At 39.2% G+C, this 17,643-nt stretch overlaps 1 protein-coding gene across 4 annotated transcripts in view; it reads right to left on the reverse strand.

The window, feature by feature from the left end:
- The window catches only part of LOC308201143 (threonine--tRNA ligase 1, cytoplasmic-like), a 20,553-nt gene extending 18,132 nt beyond the window's left edge, over window positions 1–2,421 (reverse strand). For 2 of the 4 annotated variants that reach the window (XM_080608013.1, XM_080608012.1), the window contains exons 1-2: window positions 1,268–1,549; window positions 746–829 (exon numbers count right to left, since the gene is read on the reverse strand). In XM_080608013.1, the coding sequence (XP_080464139.1) occupies window positions 746–829; window positions 1,268–1,513 (330 nt within the window). In that variant the 5' untranslated portion in view covers window positions 1,514–1,549. Of the gene's footprint in view, window positions 1–745; window positions 830–1,267; window positions 1,552–2,373 lie in introns of those variants that run through there. The other 2 variants (XM_080608014.1, XM_080608015.1) reach the window with 2 other exon arrangements.
- Window positions 2,422–17,643: the final 15,222 nt, after the last annotated feature.

The raw sequence follows: 17,643 nt of genomic DNA on the forward strand, positions 1-17,643 counted from the left end.
AACTGAACGAAGGGGTATACAGTCCCAAAACATTCTTAGAGGTTCCACCTGAGATCAGAATTCAGTGTAGTGGAATTTACACAAACATGCAGCAAAGCGTTTGTAAATAATTATACAGAGGATAGTCACATCCAGCTTGCTGTTTTAGAGCGACTTTGCAATATTCCAATGCACCTTCATCCATCTGGGTCTAAATGGCTTTCTTTGTAAGCTTGACCTCAAAGGGAAGCCCATACTCCCGCACAAGTTTTTATTTGGTTGACAACACAGGAAGTTCGGGTCATTCCAACGAGACCTCACTTCAGCCAGTCCTTGCAGAGCATCAAATCCAAGTAACTCAAGATAGTTCAGGGGAAGTTTCCATTAATCTAGCATAAAGTGAATTAAGATCTGTCAAACTACAGCTACTGCTGCCAACATCCTCTTTCAGTCAGTCATTGTGCGCACTGTTTAACTATTTAAGAAACGCCGCTCTCTTTAGGAAGCATGGGATCCCGACCCTTTCTTCCCAGAAGACCACATACTGTTGCTACGTAAAAAGTAGAGATCTAGGGATGCATGATGAAGCTTGTAGATAATACATTTTTTTTCAATACGCAAGCTATAGAAAGTCTTCTTCCCAAAACCTGGGATTTCAATACAGCAAAATATTTCAGATTTCAACCTCTTTCCTGAACCTAGCCAAACAATACTCCTTTAATTATGAGATATTATTTAATAATAATAATAATAATAAACCACTTACATCACTCCTGTGTCCATTGACTTCATTTTCCTTTTCCTCTTTATTTTGATTCAATGCAACAGTTGGACTTTCACTAGAGCCTTTCTAAAAACAATAACATTAAGTATATCACTATGCTTTTGAGACTTTCCGCAGCAATCCCTGAAACAAAACAAACCAGGTCAGCCCAGCATCAGGCCCAAAAGACCCTTTCAGCCCATTAAGGGACATGCCTTAGCACATAGGGATGTCATTTAGAGCACCACGCAGGCTGCGACCTTCTGACGGCCAGCGGCCCCAGGCAGGCCGCTGACCGAGCAGCCTTCTAACACCATTTCCTCAATATTCCTACTTCAACCTCCACCACCTGATGCTCCCAGCAAGACCCTGCGCGGTTTAAACGGCCCAACGCGCAGTGAAAGCAGGTTGCGAACGGGCTGGGACCGTCGGGAGCGGCCTCGCTCAGCGCACAGGACCGCGGCCCGCCGCCGTGAGCCCCTCTGCTCCCCGGCCCGGCCCGGCCCAGCGCGCCCCGAGCGCTACCTCGCCGCCGGCCGGGGGCTCCGCCGGCGCTGCCCTGGCCAGCTCGGCCGCCAGGCTGCGGCGCAGGTGCAGGAGGCGGTATCGCAGCTTCTCGTTCTCGGCCCTCAGCCGCTGCACCTCGGGGCTGCAGCTGGCGGCCGAGAGCGGCGCCCCGTTCTCCTTCAGGCGGCCGACCTCCGCCGCCAGCCAGCGTAGCTCCTGCTCCTGTCGCCACAGCCGCCGCACCGCCGCCTCGGCCGCCGCCATCTTGCGCGGCGGGCCCGGACTGGGGCCACCGCCCCGCTCCGCCTCCCCGCCCGGCCCCGGCCCGCCCCGCGCCGCCACACACGGGCGGGCCCGGCCCGGCCCGGCCCCCGGAGCTGCCCGGAGTGGTGTCCCCTTGGCGGGGCCGGCAGCCGCCCGAGGGGAGCCGTGCTGCGGCCCGCGCTGCTGCTCCCGAGTGGTGGTCAAATAACCAGTGCCAGAGGTTATTTCTTGTGGATGTTTCCTGTTTAAGGCCAATTTTTGTGAACATTCTATTATCATTATTTTTGGAATATACACTGTCAGAATAAATTAGGCGGTCTGAAATGAACAGCATCCTTACATAACCTGCAAAACTTGGGACCTTGGCAGCAAGGTAAATCATCTGAAGAGCCTTGAGTTTCTGCGTGGCTAGGACTGAGAGCTTGGAAAGATTGTGCATCTATTGCAAGTTCAGTCAGGCTGCATGGCTTCGTTTACATGTCATTGCAGTTAAATCCCTCAATTCATTGACCCTGGCAAAACAACAGTTCTTCACCACAAAACTTCTATTTCACTGTCTATTTCCACATATCTTTTTGTCCCAATTACTCCTTTGTCACCTTCAATTTCTCTGGTTTCCTCCCTTAACTGTACTTCACTCCCATTTCTCAGTTTTCAGCTTCTCAACACATACTTTCAAACTTCTGTCATTATATGGTACTCAGATTTTGCAAAGTATGGATTTTTCTTGGAATTCTGATAATTACCAAATCAGAATGTTGGCATTTTACTCTCCAGTTTACAAAACTGGAAGTAACTACACAGCATGTAAGGAGGGAGATTCAAGTTTCATTTACTGAAATAACAGAAAAGCTTATCACCTTAAGCTGTAGTGGCTGAGGAGGCTGATTCATAAGATGCTAACATATCTGGAGCTACAGGATTCTTCAGGATCTTTCTACCTGCTGAGATATGACAGTATTAATATTAGAAGAACTACTGAGAACAACAAGCTGGAGAAAAAAAATAGCATGAGGTTTGATTGAGAACATGAAGAGAATGGGGGTTAGTATTTGTACTAACCTTACGGAGGTTCGAAAATCAAAGGAAGTTTTAGGAATTAAGCTCATAAAAGAGCACTTACTTTAAAAGGTTGCCTAGAAGATGTTCCAGACAGGTTGGCTACTTTCTCTGCCTACTGCATATTGCCCACACACAGCTAGCTGTACTACGTGGCTACTAGTTAAGAACTCAGATGCCTTTCACCACCTAACTTCTCCCCAAGTGGGTCATCTACTGTGTGGTGTGTGATACCCTGCAATGCATAGGTAGCTGCACCAGAGTAGATTCCAGATGATTACAGAGGCAGTGACAATCCCATTGCTACGGTCAATAAGCCATAATAGTTTATAAGGGTGCCATTAAAATAACATGCAATTCCACTCCTTACTCCAGACAATATCACATATGAGGCTTGTTATATCTACAACCAACCACAAGGTGACAAGCAATGTTTCCAAACAACTGCGTGAAGCCTGGCTAATTGATTGTTTGGCTGGTAATACACATAATAAAATTCCTAAACGATGAAGTGGTCAACGGTCATCTTTAATGCTGACTGATAAACACTTGCAACTTCAGAAGCAGAAGCAGCCTGACAGGAAGATGCAATGGTTGCTTCTTATGATTGTGAGGACAGAAAACATTATAAACCTTATTTTCCTAAAAGATTGGCCAAACGTTCTTGTTTGCTGCACAATAGGTAAAGTACCCTTAAGGAATACTGCAGGTAAGGCTGTACAAGTGAGGACATGGTTGCATTACCCGTTGGAAGTAATGAAAATAGAAAAACTAGACTAAGAAATGGGAGGAGGCAGGAAGTACTCATAGCTTTTCTAGACAGAAAATTTGTGTTGACAGAAACTATGAAAACAAGAACAAAAAGTCCATGTATTAAGCAGCATTTGTGTAAGGAAGCTTATGTAACATGACCTTCAGTGAATGATTATCAGTGGCAGAACACCTCCACAAGGATCGCAGTAATCACCGCTGTTAAACTTGGTTCATGAAATAGATGCTACTACTGTGCTTTATTTTGCTTCGACACAGTTAAGAGATATAAACATACAAAAATGTTGCTATTCTTAACAGTGGCATGCATTGATATTCATTAAAAAAAAAAAAGTAAAAATTCCTGTTCTGTAGTCTTTCTTTTTCTTATCTTTCAGATATAGGCTTGCACTATATTTACAGAATCATGCTTTATAAATGTATAATTTTATTGCATTATAAAGTTAATATTTTATGAAAGAGCAATTAAGTGGAGGGCACATACTGTGATTTGGGTATGGTCTCTGAGGAATACAAAATTGAAGTGTACAGAAGACACTGTCATGGAGCAGCTTGTATAGATTATTTCAGTTTGATCAGCTCTCTTCTTGAACGAATTACATTTTTGCAAAGGGATATCTTTGAAGATCAGTTACAGAATTAAAAAGTAACAGTAACTAAGCAATTCTCAGTCTCATCGTTACGGTTCAGAAGCTGTTAACAGTTGTAAAGGGCTAATTAGTGTAACGTAATCCTCTTAGGAGGCTGCAGGCACTGAGCTAGATTTCTTTATAATTTGTATGTAGGCCTTCTTTATTCCATTAGAATTACAATAATTACAGACGGCAGTATGTATTTGCATTCTATCCATCCACATTATATTTATTTTGCATACTGAAGACTGCATAAAAATGCAGGGGTAGCATTTTGTATTAGTATTTAAATACCGAAATGTTTGGAAGAACAGCCAAATCTTGGTTTTATAACTGTACAAAATACACCAAAAGAGAAAATGAAAATAGGAATAAGTGGCTTTCTGAAATCCCAAGCAATCAGAGAAAGAAAATACTGGAGGAGCTGGATGTGAACAAAGTGCTGTCATATTTGGTTTACAAGAGAGTCTTTTCCTTGGAGGAATACAAAGACATTTGGTCTCAGGAGAGCTACAAGAAGAGAACTGAATATTTTTTAGATAAACTCTCTTTAAAAGGCCCAAGTGCTTTCTCTGCTTTTTGTTCCGTTTTGGAGGAGGTCTGTCCTAACTTGCTGACATGCTTTCTCCTTGGCTATGAAGGTAAGGTCACTGTCTGCTCTGAAATGCTTAAGTGTATATTGGTAATGTCTTGGAATCCTTTGACACTAATAGTTATCTGCTATAATTAGTGTTTACTTTCTCTCTTGCACTAAACAAGGGAGCGTATTTGTTCTCTGTATGGTTTGTATAAAAGCAAAAATCATGCAAAGGAAAATTTATCCAACAAATAGATGTTATTGTTATTGAACATTGTTGTTGAACATTTAAACTGATAGCAAAATACTGTATATTAATATTGCTGCTATTAATGAGTAACATCAAGGTAGGGAAAAGGATTCCTAAATACTACTGACAAGGCTTAGCCGAGAAATACAACGCTGTTTTAGTTTCCTTTCCATTTCTATAATATTTAAAAACAGACAATTTCGGTAGTGAGTGATCTCTTTCACATTTTTCTTGTGAGTTGCATTATTTTTTATGCCTGTCTACATAAACACTTGCATGAAAAATATTGCGTTATTAAATATCAACAATACAATTGAAGTTAATCAAAATGTTATTTGGACATCAGGAATTATTCATGCATATTTGAGAAAAAATATTTTGCTAGCTGTTCACAGTGATAATGTGAAAAAGAACATGCAGTGTTTACATTTATATCCTAGTGACCTATTTCTTTATTTTTTTTATGTCTATTATATTCCAAATTTAAATCTTTCAAGTCATTTAGAATTTTCTCAGTAATGATAACAGGGATGTGTTCAAAGATTGTGTATAGAATTTCTTTTTAGAATTTATTTAAAATACTGTCTTTTAACAATCCATTCAGTAACAGGTTTAAACATCATGGTATTACAGCTATTTACAAATTAAAAAAAAAATAAGGCCAATAATATTAGGATTTTCACAAAATAAGTCAGAAAAAATTAAATCTAAAACCATTTTGACCTTTAAAATAGCTCTAGTCTGTGTTGTGTCTTGAAAACTTGATTACCTTTTAAATTGACAGTTAGAGATCCAATTGCTCTAGAAGGCAACAGACATTTTACCATAATTTACTTATGAACAGGTGTCCACTTAGTGTATCTCTTCAAGATCAATTACGGCAGTTTTATGGCAGTCACACGAAAATGAAAGCATCAAAGGAGATTCTCAAATGTTCTCGTGCATGTTAATACATTTAGATTGCACTTTACGGCTAATTTCCAGTTTTGAAAAGGCTGCTTAGGGTGTTTTCACACTATCATTTTTTTGAAAAAGCATTCAGATTATAAATATGTTATAAATCCAAGTCTTTGAGATCACATATTTTCAAGTTTTGTCTTTCTCTAAAGTAACTGCAAGGACAGTGCAGGGAGATTTTTCTTTATACCACCTGAACATATTATGCAGGAGCCTGTCGCAGAACAGACTTAAATCTTCCAGTGGGTACAAGGTTTGGGGATGAATACTATTCCATAGGGTGGCCTCTGCAGCTGGGTGCAAGTCAAGGACTCTGTGTCCCTGACAACATCATATCAGATCCAGAGAAAAAAAGGAGAAAGCCAATGCTGCACATTTCTAAAAGAGTAAAGATACTGTTGGAACAGTGTCCCCAATCCATTCTGTCTGTCTGTGCCTTGTGTAGGCAGAAAAATGCCTCAGGCTGCCTTAGCTCATCCACTATTACTCTCTTTCCTCCTTCCCCTCCTCCACTAGCATACATAAATGTGCAAAGCTAATTTTAGAATCTGTTATTTCTAATAATCTACAAGATAGCGGGAAAAAAAAAGCTATATATTCACACACATAATTCATGCACATAATCTGTTTAAATTCACACATGCATATATTGCAGATTCAATTAAATGCATTGCAGATTTTCATGCATTGTGGATTTTTACAGATTGATTTTTGATAAACCCTGTTATAAGGTACAGAGGAAGGTATGATGAGAAAGAGCATTGTTTATTATTTCCATTAAAATAATTATCTTCTCTACCCTATAAAAGCTGATTGATAAGACAAAGGAATCAAAATGGAAGGAATACTCTCTGGTTCAGATGCATGGCCACAAGTTGCCATGCCTGAGCTAGCTAACTGGTTTCAACACCCAGCTAATACCGCAGTTGTGTGCCATCCTGTCCACCATGTGTGTTAGAGACTCTCTATTTCAGGCTGACTGAGCACACACAGTAGGATCAATCCACATTATTGATCAAATGCATCTACAGCAGGGAGCAGTTTCTGTTTTCTGAACCTGCCCATGTTGGCAGATATGGGTATTTTAATGTTTCCATTGTCTTCGTGCCCTACAGGAAGAACCATTTGGCAGATGGTCGAAATGTGGTATGGTTCCAAGAGGTCACTCCAAGAGGTTTCTGGACTAATGTAGTTCCCTGCAAAAACTGTAAACTGTGCTAGTGAAATGTGACCAGTGAATGATGTACTTCAACACAGTTGATTTAGCACCACTTTGATCTCCTTCACCTCATTATTTCAAAGAATTACACCCACAGTAATTTAAAGGGTGTTACAGCAGTATTTATTCTTCAGGACACTGGTGACCTAACCATTCTACTCTTCTCTTATAAAATTCTCATTATACTATAAAGCATGGCTCGTAGTAACACCACAGGGACAAATATTTGGTTGTTACTTGTCCACTTGATACAGTAGGAAATCAATTCTTCATTGGCCAGGCAGGAGTTTATGTGGAGTAACAATTTCAAATTTATTTGCAAAATTCCTATATATTAACTCTGACCTGTACTTCTCAAGGCTATTGGAAATATGAATATGGAAAAAAGGCTATATATAAAAGGTCAAAAGAAATTATGTTTGCCAAAAACTGCCATTTACCTAAATGCAACATCAAAGATAGCACCACATCATACAGTAGGTGTTTGTTTGAACTATGTAGGAACTATTAGAGAACTGTCTTTATTGTTATCCAGACCGTAGGCATAGCCGTTTCCCAGCGTTATCAGAGCAAACAAAACTGAGGGCTGTATCAGAGATGGAACTGCATGAAACCTGTGAGATGAGTGACCAAGAAGGAAGCCCTTCTGCTGAGGAACAACTGAGTCGATCGTTCAACAAGTACAGGTTAAAATTATCAGTGTCATGATGTTTTTAATGATCACAGTATTTCCTGTCGCTTAATTGCCATGTATGTGCAGTACACCACAGATGCTTTCAAGAAGTTTCCATCTGCATCCACTTTTAATTAGCGTCTGTAAACTACAATGCTATTTTGTAACTTACTATCTTTTGATGTGATGAATGCTGGGGGTCACCTAATGTCTTTACTATGGGTATTCAGCAATGATGTCCTGTATTGACGACACTGCTAGTTTTCAGTGTTTGAGGACTATGTACATGCACAGAAGTATATTTGACTTAAAAAGGAACTTGCTTGAAACGTGAGAGACGACCTAAGTTAATAGCAGAGTTCCTGTTAATTTGATTTAAGAGGAACAGTAACTGAGAGAGACCTATTTAAGAACATCAAGTAACTTGATAAATGCTGGATAGCAGGCATTAACTCCTTACTTCGGAGACTCTAACCTAAAAAGACGACACATAAAACTTTGGAAAGTACCAAAATGATGTATTTTATGCACACAGCATTCAGTTCAGGCGATTGCAATTGTGTGTTTGGAATCATGCTTTGCTTAATTCGATGAGGAATCTAGCTGAGAATGGACTAAAGCTCTCAATAGTTCACCTTGAAGAAATACTTTAGATAATTTGCATATGCCCAGGCAAGGCAGAAACACGCATACTGAGGAAAATGCTTGAAAAGTAGTTAAAAGCTGTACTGCTGTTTTGATGCATCAGTAGCATATAAATGGTAAATTTAGAAGCCTTAGTACCTTTGCATGTCTAGTTTAGTTTTGTTCAGTTTCAGCTAGGGACTGGATTATGCCACCTTGTAGAAACGTGGTAAAATTTAATGACTGTGAAGTGATGGAAAAAATTGTATTGGTAAGAGATAAATTCATCTTGAGTAGCAGAGAAACATGGAATGGCAGTAGAAAATAAAAACACTTGATTCTATATCTTATGGGCCCAAATTGTACAGTATGAGCCAATCTATAGCCTCCATTGAAAGCCCAGCCAAAATTCCTTTTTCCATGTAAGTATTCACAAGATTTCCAGGAGTCTTGCAGTCATTTGTAATCTGAATACGTGCCGTTTGGCTTTAAATGGATTAGTGCTATATCACTGGTTCTGTAACATCACAAGACAATTCACTTACAGAAACAAACCAATTAAGAAGTTCCTGGAGCTAAAGAATCACATTAGGGAGGAAGTAGACAAATACCAAAGCTTTCCTGAAGCCCATCTATGCTGGAAATACTTAATAGCACTAAAAAAAATCATCTGGATACCATAAAACATGACCCTATCAGTATTTACAGACAGACAGGTAATCTCATTATATAGTTATTACATACGTTCCACCTGATAAGAAAGCATATGGTGTATCCATCCTGTGTATACCCTGGAAGAAGAGATGCTGGGGCTATACTCTCATGGAATTATAGAATTACAGAATCATACAATATCCCGAGTTGGAAGGGACCCACAGGGATCATCAGTTCCAACACCTGGCTCCACACAGGACAACCCAAAAACCAAACCTTATGTCTGAGAGTGTTGTCCAAATGCTCCCTGAACTGCTACAGGATCGGTACTGTGACCACTGCCCTGGGGACCCTGTTCAGTGCCTGACCAAGGGTGCAGAACCTTTTCCCAACACCCAGCCTGACCCTCCCCTGTGCCAGTTCCATGCCGTTCCCTTGGGTCCTGTCACTGTCCCCAGAGAGCAGAGCTCAGCACCTGCCCCTCCGCTCCCCTCGGGAGCAGGCTGCAGGCCACCAGGAGGTCACCTCTCAGCCTTCTCTGAGCTGAACAAACCAAGTGACCTAAGCTGCTCCTCACACACCTTGCCTTCCACACTCTTGACCATCTTTGCTGTCCTCCTTTGGACGCTCTCTAACAGTTTTACGCCCTTCTTATATTGCAGCACCCAAAACTGCACACAGCTCTCAAGGTGAGGCTGCACCAATGCAGAGCAGAGTGTCCCAGTCTTAAGTGTGAAAGTTGCTGGAGACCCAGAAGTCACATAGCAAAAAGAGAATAACCACTTCACTTGGAAACCCAGACCTCAATGAGAAGACAAACTGGCATGTAATAGTGCACAATTTATTTTAACATCAGTGTGCTGGGAAAAAAATATACATTGACACCATTTTTGAAAAAAATCCTAGTCTTTCCACACTTTCTGCTGTATGCTGACACTCGTGTCCTCCATCCAAGGGAAAAATATAATAGGTAACTGGCTTATGCTATTTTTTTCTTAAGAACCAAACTTGTGTCAGAAAATCTTATACAATCAACATAGTATTTGTGTGGACAAGAGTCTCAAGTGCTTGTAGCAAATAGTGAAGAATGACAACCACACTTCTGAAGCAAACAATATAGCTGGAAGCAAAGTAAACGTGCCACCCGCACATAACCTGCCTACAGTCACACATTACAGAACACTGTAGCAGGCTCCCTATCAACAGGGCAACCAGCTGGAGACGGAAGGTACCATCCTTAAAAACAACAGTGCAGCAGCTATGGTGTATTACAGACAACTAGAAAATGTAGCAACAGTTAGAAAAAAAAAGAGTTGAGAACAGAGAAAATGGAGAATAGCTTCATTGTCCTTTTCCCAATGTTTGTAAGTACACTCAGTAATTTGTAGGATATTTTTTTCCAATGACTGACAAATGTCAGATATAGACGCTCTGAGGACAAGAATTTCCTTCCTGTCTCTGAAGTAAATGGTAAAATTCTCGATGAAGTTAACGGAGGCATCACGGTGAGCTGTGGTACTTCAGTAACATGGCTAATAATGCATGTTACACAACTGCATAGCACTTGTAAGGCTATGGTTTTATTACATAAGTTCTGAGAGTTTTATCACTGCAGAACAGATAGTATATATGATTATTTTACATGGCTGGGAACAACAAAATCATATCATTTCTAAACATTAAGATGATCCTGTCAGTTAAGAGTTAAGGAACTATAGTCACTACACAGCTTAGTCAGTAACATACACTGGGAAAAAGGAAAAAAAAATAAAGGTGCAAAAAGTGTGTGGATTCACACCCAATTTTTTTTTAAGGCCCTACTAAGGATACCCTGTTTTACTTCACAGTTTCCCCTCATGAGACAGCTCCACATTTCTTATGAATACAGTAAAATTGTGATCTTTAACAGAAGTGAAACTAGGTAAGTTTGGGTTTTGCATATGGTGATTTGGTCTAGGACGTCACAGAACAAGCCATAAACACTGTCAGATAGATGCCTGGCAGAAATACCATATTGTGTGTGCTCTGCAAATCAGTGTTAATTATATGTTCTTGGTCTGGTTTTGGATCTTGTCTGTACCTTCTTTCCCAGAATATCCTTTCTAAAAAGGACAATTTCTACTAAGCAAAAGGATGGAAATGTAGGTTGGGTCAGTAATTGCCTGAAAATGATTTCAAAATAATCAGTACTGCTTTCAAAACTCTTTTTGCTGCTCTTCTTTATCCCTGAACAAATATCCATCACCAGACATTTGATGCTGGTCCTGTGAAAATCATCCAGATCACACAGAAGAAAATAGTAAATTATTTTTCTCAGGCTTTCTGTTTTCTCCTCCTGTTCAACAAGTTTTTATTCTTTTACTTAATGAGGTTAAAGTTCTGAAGCAGAGAACTCTGAGCTGCATTAGTAGTACATTTATGTGTTACTTTATCATGTATTAAGAAAAGATTCTCTCACAATGCCTGTCAAGGAAATTATCAGAATAAGTAGTATCCATACTGTGAAAGTCGGCTGCTATTTTTTCAATTGCTGTTACACAAGCCACTTACTTCACACTGCAAACAACAAGAGATTTTTCATGCAGCTTGTCCAGTTTAAAGTAAATGTGTTATGTTTGTGTTTATACATGCTTTACAGTTAGTGCATGTAATTAGTTTCTTCTTGAAGTCAGTTTTACGGATTTCCTTTTTATGTTTAAAATTTTGAAGTGGCCCAGTTCTGCTGTAGAATATGCCTTTCTGAAATCTATTGGAGTTGTATTTTAGAGCTTTTAAATCCGTTTTCACCATTTGAAACCCAGCATTTTGCATTGTGGGAAAAAAAAGAAAACACTTAGATTTACTGCTAATTAAGTTCTATTAGAAGGGAGACAGCCACTGCTTTTTTAACTAATAAAAACTAATAGACACAAATTGTTTAAACATCATCTTTTCAAGCAGTGCAGAGCTAAGACACAGCCCCAGAGTTTAACAATTTATTTGGATAGGACAATTTTACCATTTATTTGGATAGCTATATGTTGGCTTCTGACATTGCTGAACATCATTATTAGTTTGAGAATCACAATGTCTATGGCATTTTGGCGTGTTATGTTTTCCTTAAGAAACTTGGTAAGAGCACCAGGAGCACAATCCAAAAAAAATAAATTTATGCCTAAATCTCAGCGCTGGTGAAGCAGAAGACCCAAATATCTGTCAAGGCACTTTAGTTTAGCAGTCATGAAAGAATTACATGTATTTTTCTGTAAAATGGCAATCTGGCCTATAAATGTAAGTTTCTATTTACATTTTTAAAATGTCATCATATAAAGATTAGTTTATATCACATATGTTAGGCACAAAATACATAGTGGATGTATCTTAAGTTTATGGGTGTAATAAATAAGTACAACTTTTTGTTTTCTAAAAATAAATAATAATTTTAGTTACAAAAAATAAATTCACAGTAAGAGGGAATGACTGAGAAGGTGTTACAGTAACAGCAATGTTGGATTTAAAACTGCAAGACATTTTTCCTAGTATCTCCTGTCCTTGCCAATCAAAATCATGGGATTCCAAAACTGTGTCTGAGTAGAAGCTAGGTAAGCTTGGTGCACAAGCGAGGGCAATAAGTAGCCTTGTAATATTTAGTGTTGCAAGGTTATCAGGTTAAGTTATTTATCTGTTAAGAGTAGAAGGCTGTTTTCTGCACCACAATAATAGTAAAATCAAGTAACTATGCAGCATTTGGCAGTTAATACTGAAAAATTAAGGTACCAGTCTCTGATAAAGTCCTGTTCAATTTGGCCACTAGGTTGCACTACATAACAGTTGTTAAAAGCACCTTTGCTACCTCCTGGAAATCATTGCTGTGAATGGTGATGTAGAACTGTAACATTATTATAACATGATAACGTGATGATTTGTTTGTCTAATCTTCCTAAGCATGTCACATTAAAAAAAAAAAAAAAGGATACATATAAGAGATTTTAATGATTTCAATCTCCTAATATCACTTAATGAGTTTCTTTTTTATGTTCCTGACCAACCAATGCAAATGTAACTATGATTTTCAAAGGCTTTGAGACAAAGAGACAAATACTGCCTTTAGTTCACTGCATGTGGTCAACAAAACACTCTTTTGGAGTCTGTGTTCCTCAGACAGGGACAAGGGGCTTCCAAACACAACTCAGTGCCAAATAAAGAATACATTTGGAGATGTGATAATTTTCACACTTCATGAATTTGGATATGATTTGTCGCTGACTAGGAAACATAGCCTCTTTGCCATATTCAAATGACAACAGTAAGTAAAGGGTAGTGTTAAATCAAGCCCATGAAGTACAAACCAAATCAAAACCAGTAACCATTTAAACGTTCAGGTTTTATCTGTTTCACTAACTGCTGCTGGTATACTCACTCACTTCAAACAGATTATATGTGGTTCCCTTTTTGCATGCATATATCACACCAAATCTCCAAAGACTTTCTACCCCTGATTTACATAGTTCACACACTAAACTGCTGTATTGTGTCTCATCTCATCATGTAGCTGCGTGCTGTTAGAATTCCTTTACTCTAAAATACTTCTATGGCCTGATGCATTCCTTCGGCAAAGACATTTAGTCTCCTACTTCTTCCTAGAAGGTAGATTCCTTAAGTTTCTTCTTCCTAGCTGGTGAAACCACATGTAACTGATCACAGGAAGGGGTCTTCGTAAGATGGGTCTCAAATCACATGACAGGCAAAGGCCATAGGACTGGTTCCTATACATCAAGTCTGAGATTTGTGGCCACACATCTCTGTAACACCCTATATATAGACCAGTGCTGAATACCGTGCTCCCCAGCACCATAACCACGCCCCCTCCCCGATCTTCAGCCATGTAAGCATAGTGGCATTACAGAGAAAAGTCCTAAGTGGAATTCTGCGAGGGATTGATTCTGCTTAACAAACTCAAAAACTATTTGTAAAAAGGTGTTAGCAGTGAGGTGGAAAGTTTGCTGAGGATACAAATTTAATCAGTGTAGTATGAGGGCTGAGTGCCCGGAACTGTAGATGGGCCTTGTAAGACTAAGTGACTGGATAACAAAATGGCAGAGGAAATTTAGCGTAGATAAATGTGAAATGATGTACGTGGGCAAAAGTGTTCTTGGCTTTATGAATAAAGTGATGAGCTCTGAGCTGAATGTTACCACTCAGAAAGGAAAGTTTGGGATTATGACAGATAGTTCCATAAAAACACCAACTCAGTGCATGGCAGCAGTTCAAAAATGCCAATATTTGGAATTGTTAGGAAAGGAAAAAAGAACAAAACAGAAAATGTAATTATGCCAATGTATAACACTGCAGTTTGCTCTCACCTGGAATACTTTGTGCTGTTCTGGTCCTTGCATCTTGAAAAGGTTGTATTAGATCTGGAAAAAGTTCAGAGAGGTGCAACAATAATGATCAGACATGGTAAGACATGGGAGTGAATGGCTTCCTTATGAAAAATAATTGAGCAGGCTGGAACTCTTTTTTTCTTTCAGAAAAGAAACAGCTTATGGAAGGAGATAAAAAAGGCAAAAAGGAGAGGGTGAGAATTAATGATCAAAGATGCAAGTATAAGAAAATGTGCTCAAGTAGGGTACACTGACCAGGGCAGCACCCTTAGCTTCTGGGTGTCCAAGGAGCTGTTAGGTCCTGCCCAGTTGTGCTTTGCCCAGTGGCATGGCAGGGTAAAAAAACAGAATATGGCTTCACTGCTTGATCCTCCTTGTCAGGCTTCCTCTTCTTCTCATGGTGAAAAGCAAAGCCAGGCTGGCAATGGCCGTAGGACATTGACAAGGAGATCCTCCAAACTGGAGGGTCCTTAGATGCTCCATTGCTCATTCATATTTTATTAGTAAGTAATTTATAAGGTGAATGAAATGAACCACCACTGAACAGGCAGTTCAGAGTAACCAGAGGCTGCATCTAAAGACAGAAATGAAGGCCAGTGTAGATGAATGTGTACTAGAATGTACCAGCTAGCACTTTACAAAAACATACTTTTAAATCCTAGTAAATACAAGTTTGTTCTGTATCAGGCAGAACTGACATCTTGCTGTGACTCATTAACTTCTTAATATTTAAACAAATGTGCAGGGAATCTAAAATATAACCACTTCTAATGAGATGCCTTGAAGTATAAACAGAAATTTCATCACTGGAATCCAGAAAAGAGAGTCTTCAAACATAATTGGAATTTATCACCTGTAAGCATCTTTCCACTATTGATGTAGCAACAGTTGTGTAGAAATGTAAAGCAGAATTCCGGTCAGCACTTAGAGCACTCAATGCCATGCACTGCTTTTAAAAGCAGGACTGATTGTACCCCATATTCTGTACCGACCAATTCCGTATGGGCAAATTCACTCCCTTTATTCTCAAAGTAGACTTTCAGGCTTAAATGATACTACTCTCCTTCCTTTCCTCTCCCAAACTCCTATGTTATGCCTGGGGAATGAAGCTGGGTGGATAGGCGCAAACCACCTTCCTCACATGTTTCTGTAAAATAGCAACTAGAAAAGGAGAAAGGGAGAAATGGAGCCTAGTGATCTTATTTTCTCCATCTCATGTTTTTCTGCTTCACGGGATTACTGAGAGAATTAGTTATTCCTCAAAAGAGCTTCTAAGGATATGCTTTGTATGGAAATATAGAGCTCCTTCATGAATGGTCATGATTTTCTTCACATCTGAATGATCAGGAAGTGGTTTAGGAATAGAAAACAAATCCTGCTGTCCTGATGAAATTTATGTGAAAAGAACCTCTATGAGAAAACTCCCATGGATTATGAGCCTCCTCATAGAGGCTATTCTTCAAGAGAACATGCAGTGAGCCAATGTAATCAAGGATCAAGAAAAGTAGGAACAGACATTTCTTGCCAGCAATTACTGAAACAAAACCTTCACTGATTTCCAAATATCTTCTACTTGGCATGACCAAGTCATTGCTAGTATAACTACTGTGAGGGTGCCATCCCAAATATTGCATGCATCTTAAGTGCAAACGTTCTTTTAAACTGGTAGCTAATGCAGCAGGTAATAAGCATATGGAAAAGATTTTATTCGCACAATGTCTGATCTGAAATGTTTATTGAGGTAAAAGAGCATTAGATTCTTATGAACTAGAGGACTGCACTGCTGTTCTTCCTTACCACCTGGTATTTTATAACATGCATCTACAATAAAAATTAGCTATGATATACCTAACAACAGTTGCCAGTTAGCTTGTGGCTTTTGGCATCACAGCAGTCAGGTCAAGGTCAACTCACCTGGTAGCATTGGCTTATTTGACAGGAAGATGCTAATCTATGCTTGGAACCTGAAACATTTTAGCCATGGCTATAGTCAGCAGTAGAAAGAAGAGTGAAAGTGAAATGAAGGATGAGAAGAGAAAAGCAAATAAAGATGTCAAAACAAGTGTCTTCCCAAGTCATTTTGAAGATTTCCATTTTAAAATACCTTAAAAAATAGTTTACTGTCTGCTATTTGAATTTCTCTCAATTGTTGGCACATTAGCAGTTATCAGATACTGTATTTAATTGTATTACACATACAGTATGTCATAATAAAGACAAAACTTTCTTTAATAGCCTGCTCAGCTCAGAGTAATAATCTGTATGTATATATATACATAGAGATGTATACATCTCATATGATGTATACATTTTATATAACTTATATAACTTATGTAACAATTGTCTAACTTATACAACCTATATAAGTTGTCACTTCTGCAAACTGCTAACTGCTACATAAAATGTAAAATAAGACAAGTTCTAATATATTATAGATAACTAAAAGGCAGTTTTAACTATAGTGGCAATTGCTTATGTAAGCTAAATACACTTACACAGAATTTTTACAAGTTTTCCATAAAAGATACCAACTATGGTAACCATTACCATAGTAATGCATTATGCATGCTTTCTGAGACAATATCCTGCGTCTCAAAATACCTAAAACCTAGTTATCTATACTCTCTGAGTTTTGCTTGTAACAAAACCAGAAAAAGGACAAAGGTAGCTTTTAGCCTCGAAATATTTTTTTTCTGATGTTTGAATTTCCTCAATTTCAGGCTTCTACAGTTAATTAGTGCAGCCTCAGATTACTCTGACTTTCAGCTGCTCTTGGCTAGGAATTCCTAAAAGGTTGTTCTTTCCATCAGAGGAACTCAGAGCACAGCATTAATCCAGCTAAATGCCATATTGTGGAAACTATGATGGGTCTACTATATGCATATTAAGCCATCTCTTTACTATACAGACAACTGTGGTTTTTCTTTTTTGGTTTTGTTTTTAGTTTTGTTTCTTTGTTTGTTCGTTTTGTTTGCATTAAGTAGGCTTGCCGGGTGCACTTTTCATTGTTACAGGGGCCCAAATACAGACTATAGAATTGGGCTTTACAGTTGCTTGTCTGTCCATCCCTCCCGCCATCATTCCCTCCCTCCCTTCCTCCCTCCCTCCCTCCATTCACCCAGCCAGCCAGCCACCCAAACATGTGATCACTGTATTAGCATGAACCTCATATCATGATTTTGATTTTTATTAACAGGATTAGAGAGGAATCTCCCACAGTATCACAGACTGGTTGAGGCTGGAAGGGAGCTCAGGAGGCCCTCCCGCCCAACCCTGCCTAAGCAGGGCACCCAGCGCACCTTGCCCAGGACCCTGCCCAGGTGGCTTTTGAATACAGCCAAGGAGGAGACT

The sequence above is a fragment of the Anser brachyrhynchus genome (genome assembly GCF_964034855.1).
Source record: "Anser brachyrhynchus genome assembly, chromosome: 11".
NCBI lineage: Eukaryota > Metazoa > Chordata > Aves > Anseriformes > Anatidae > Anser > Anser brachyrhynchus.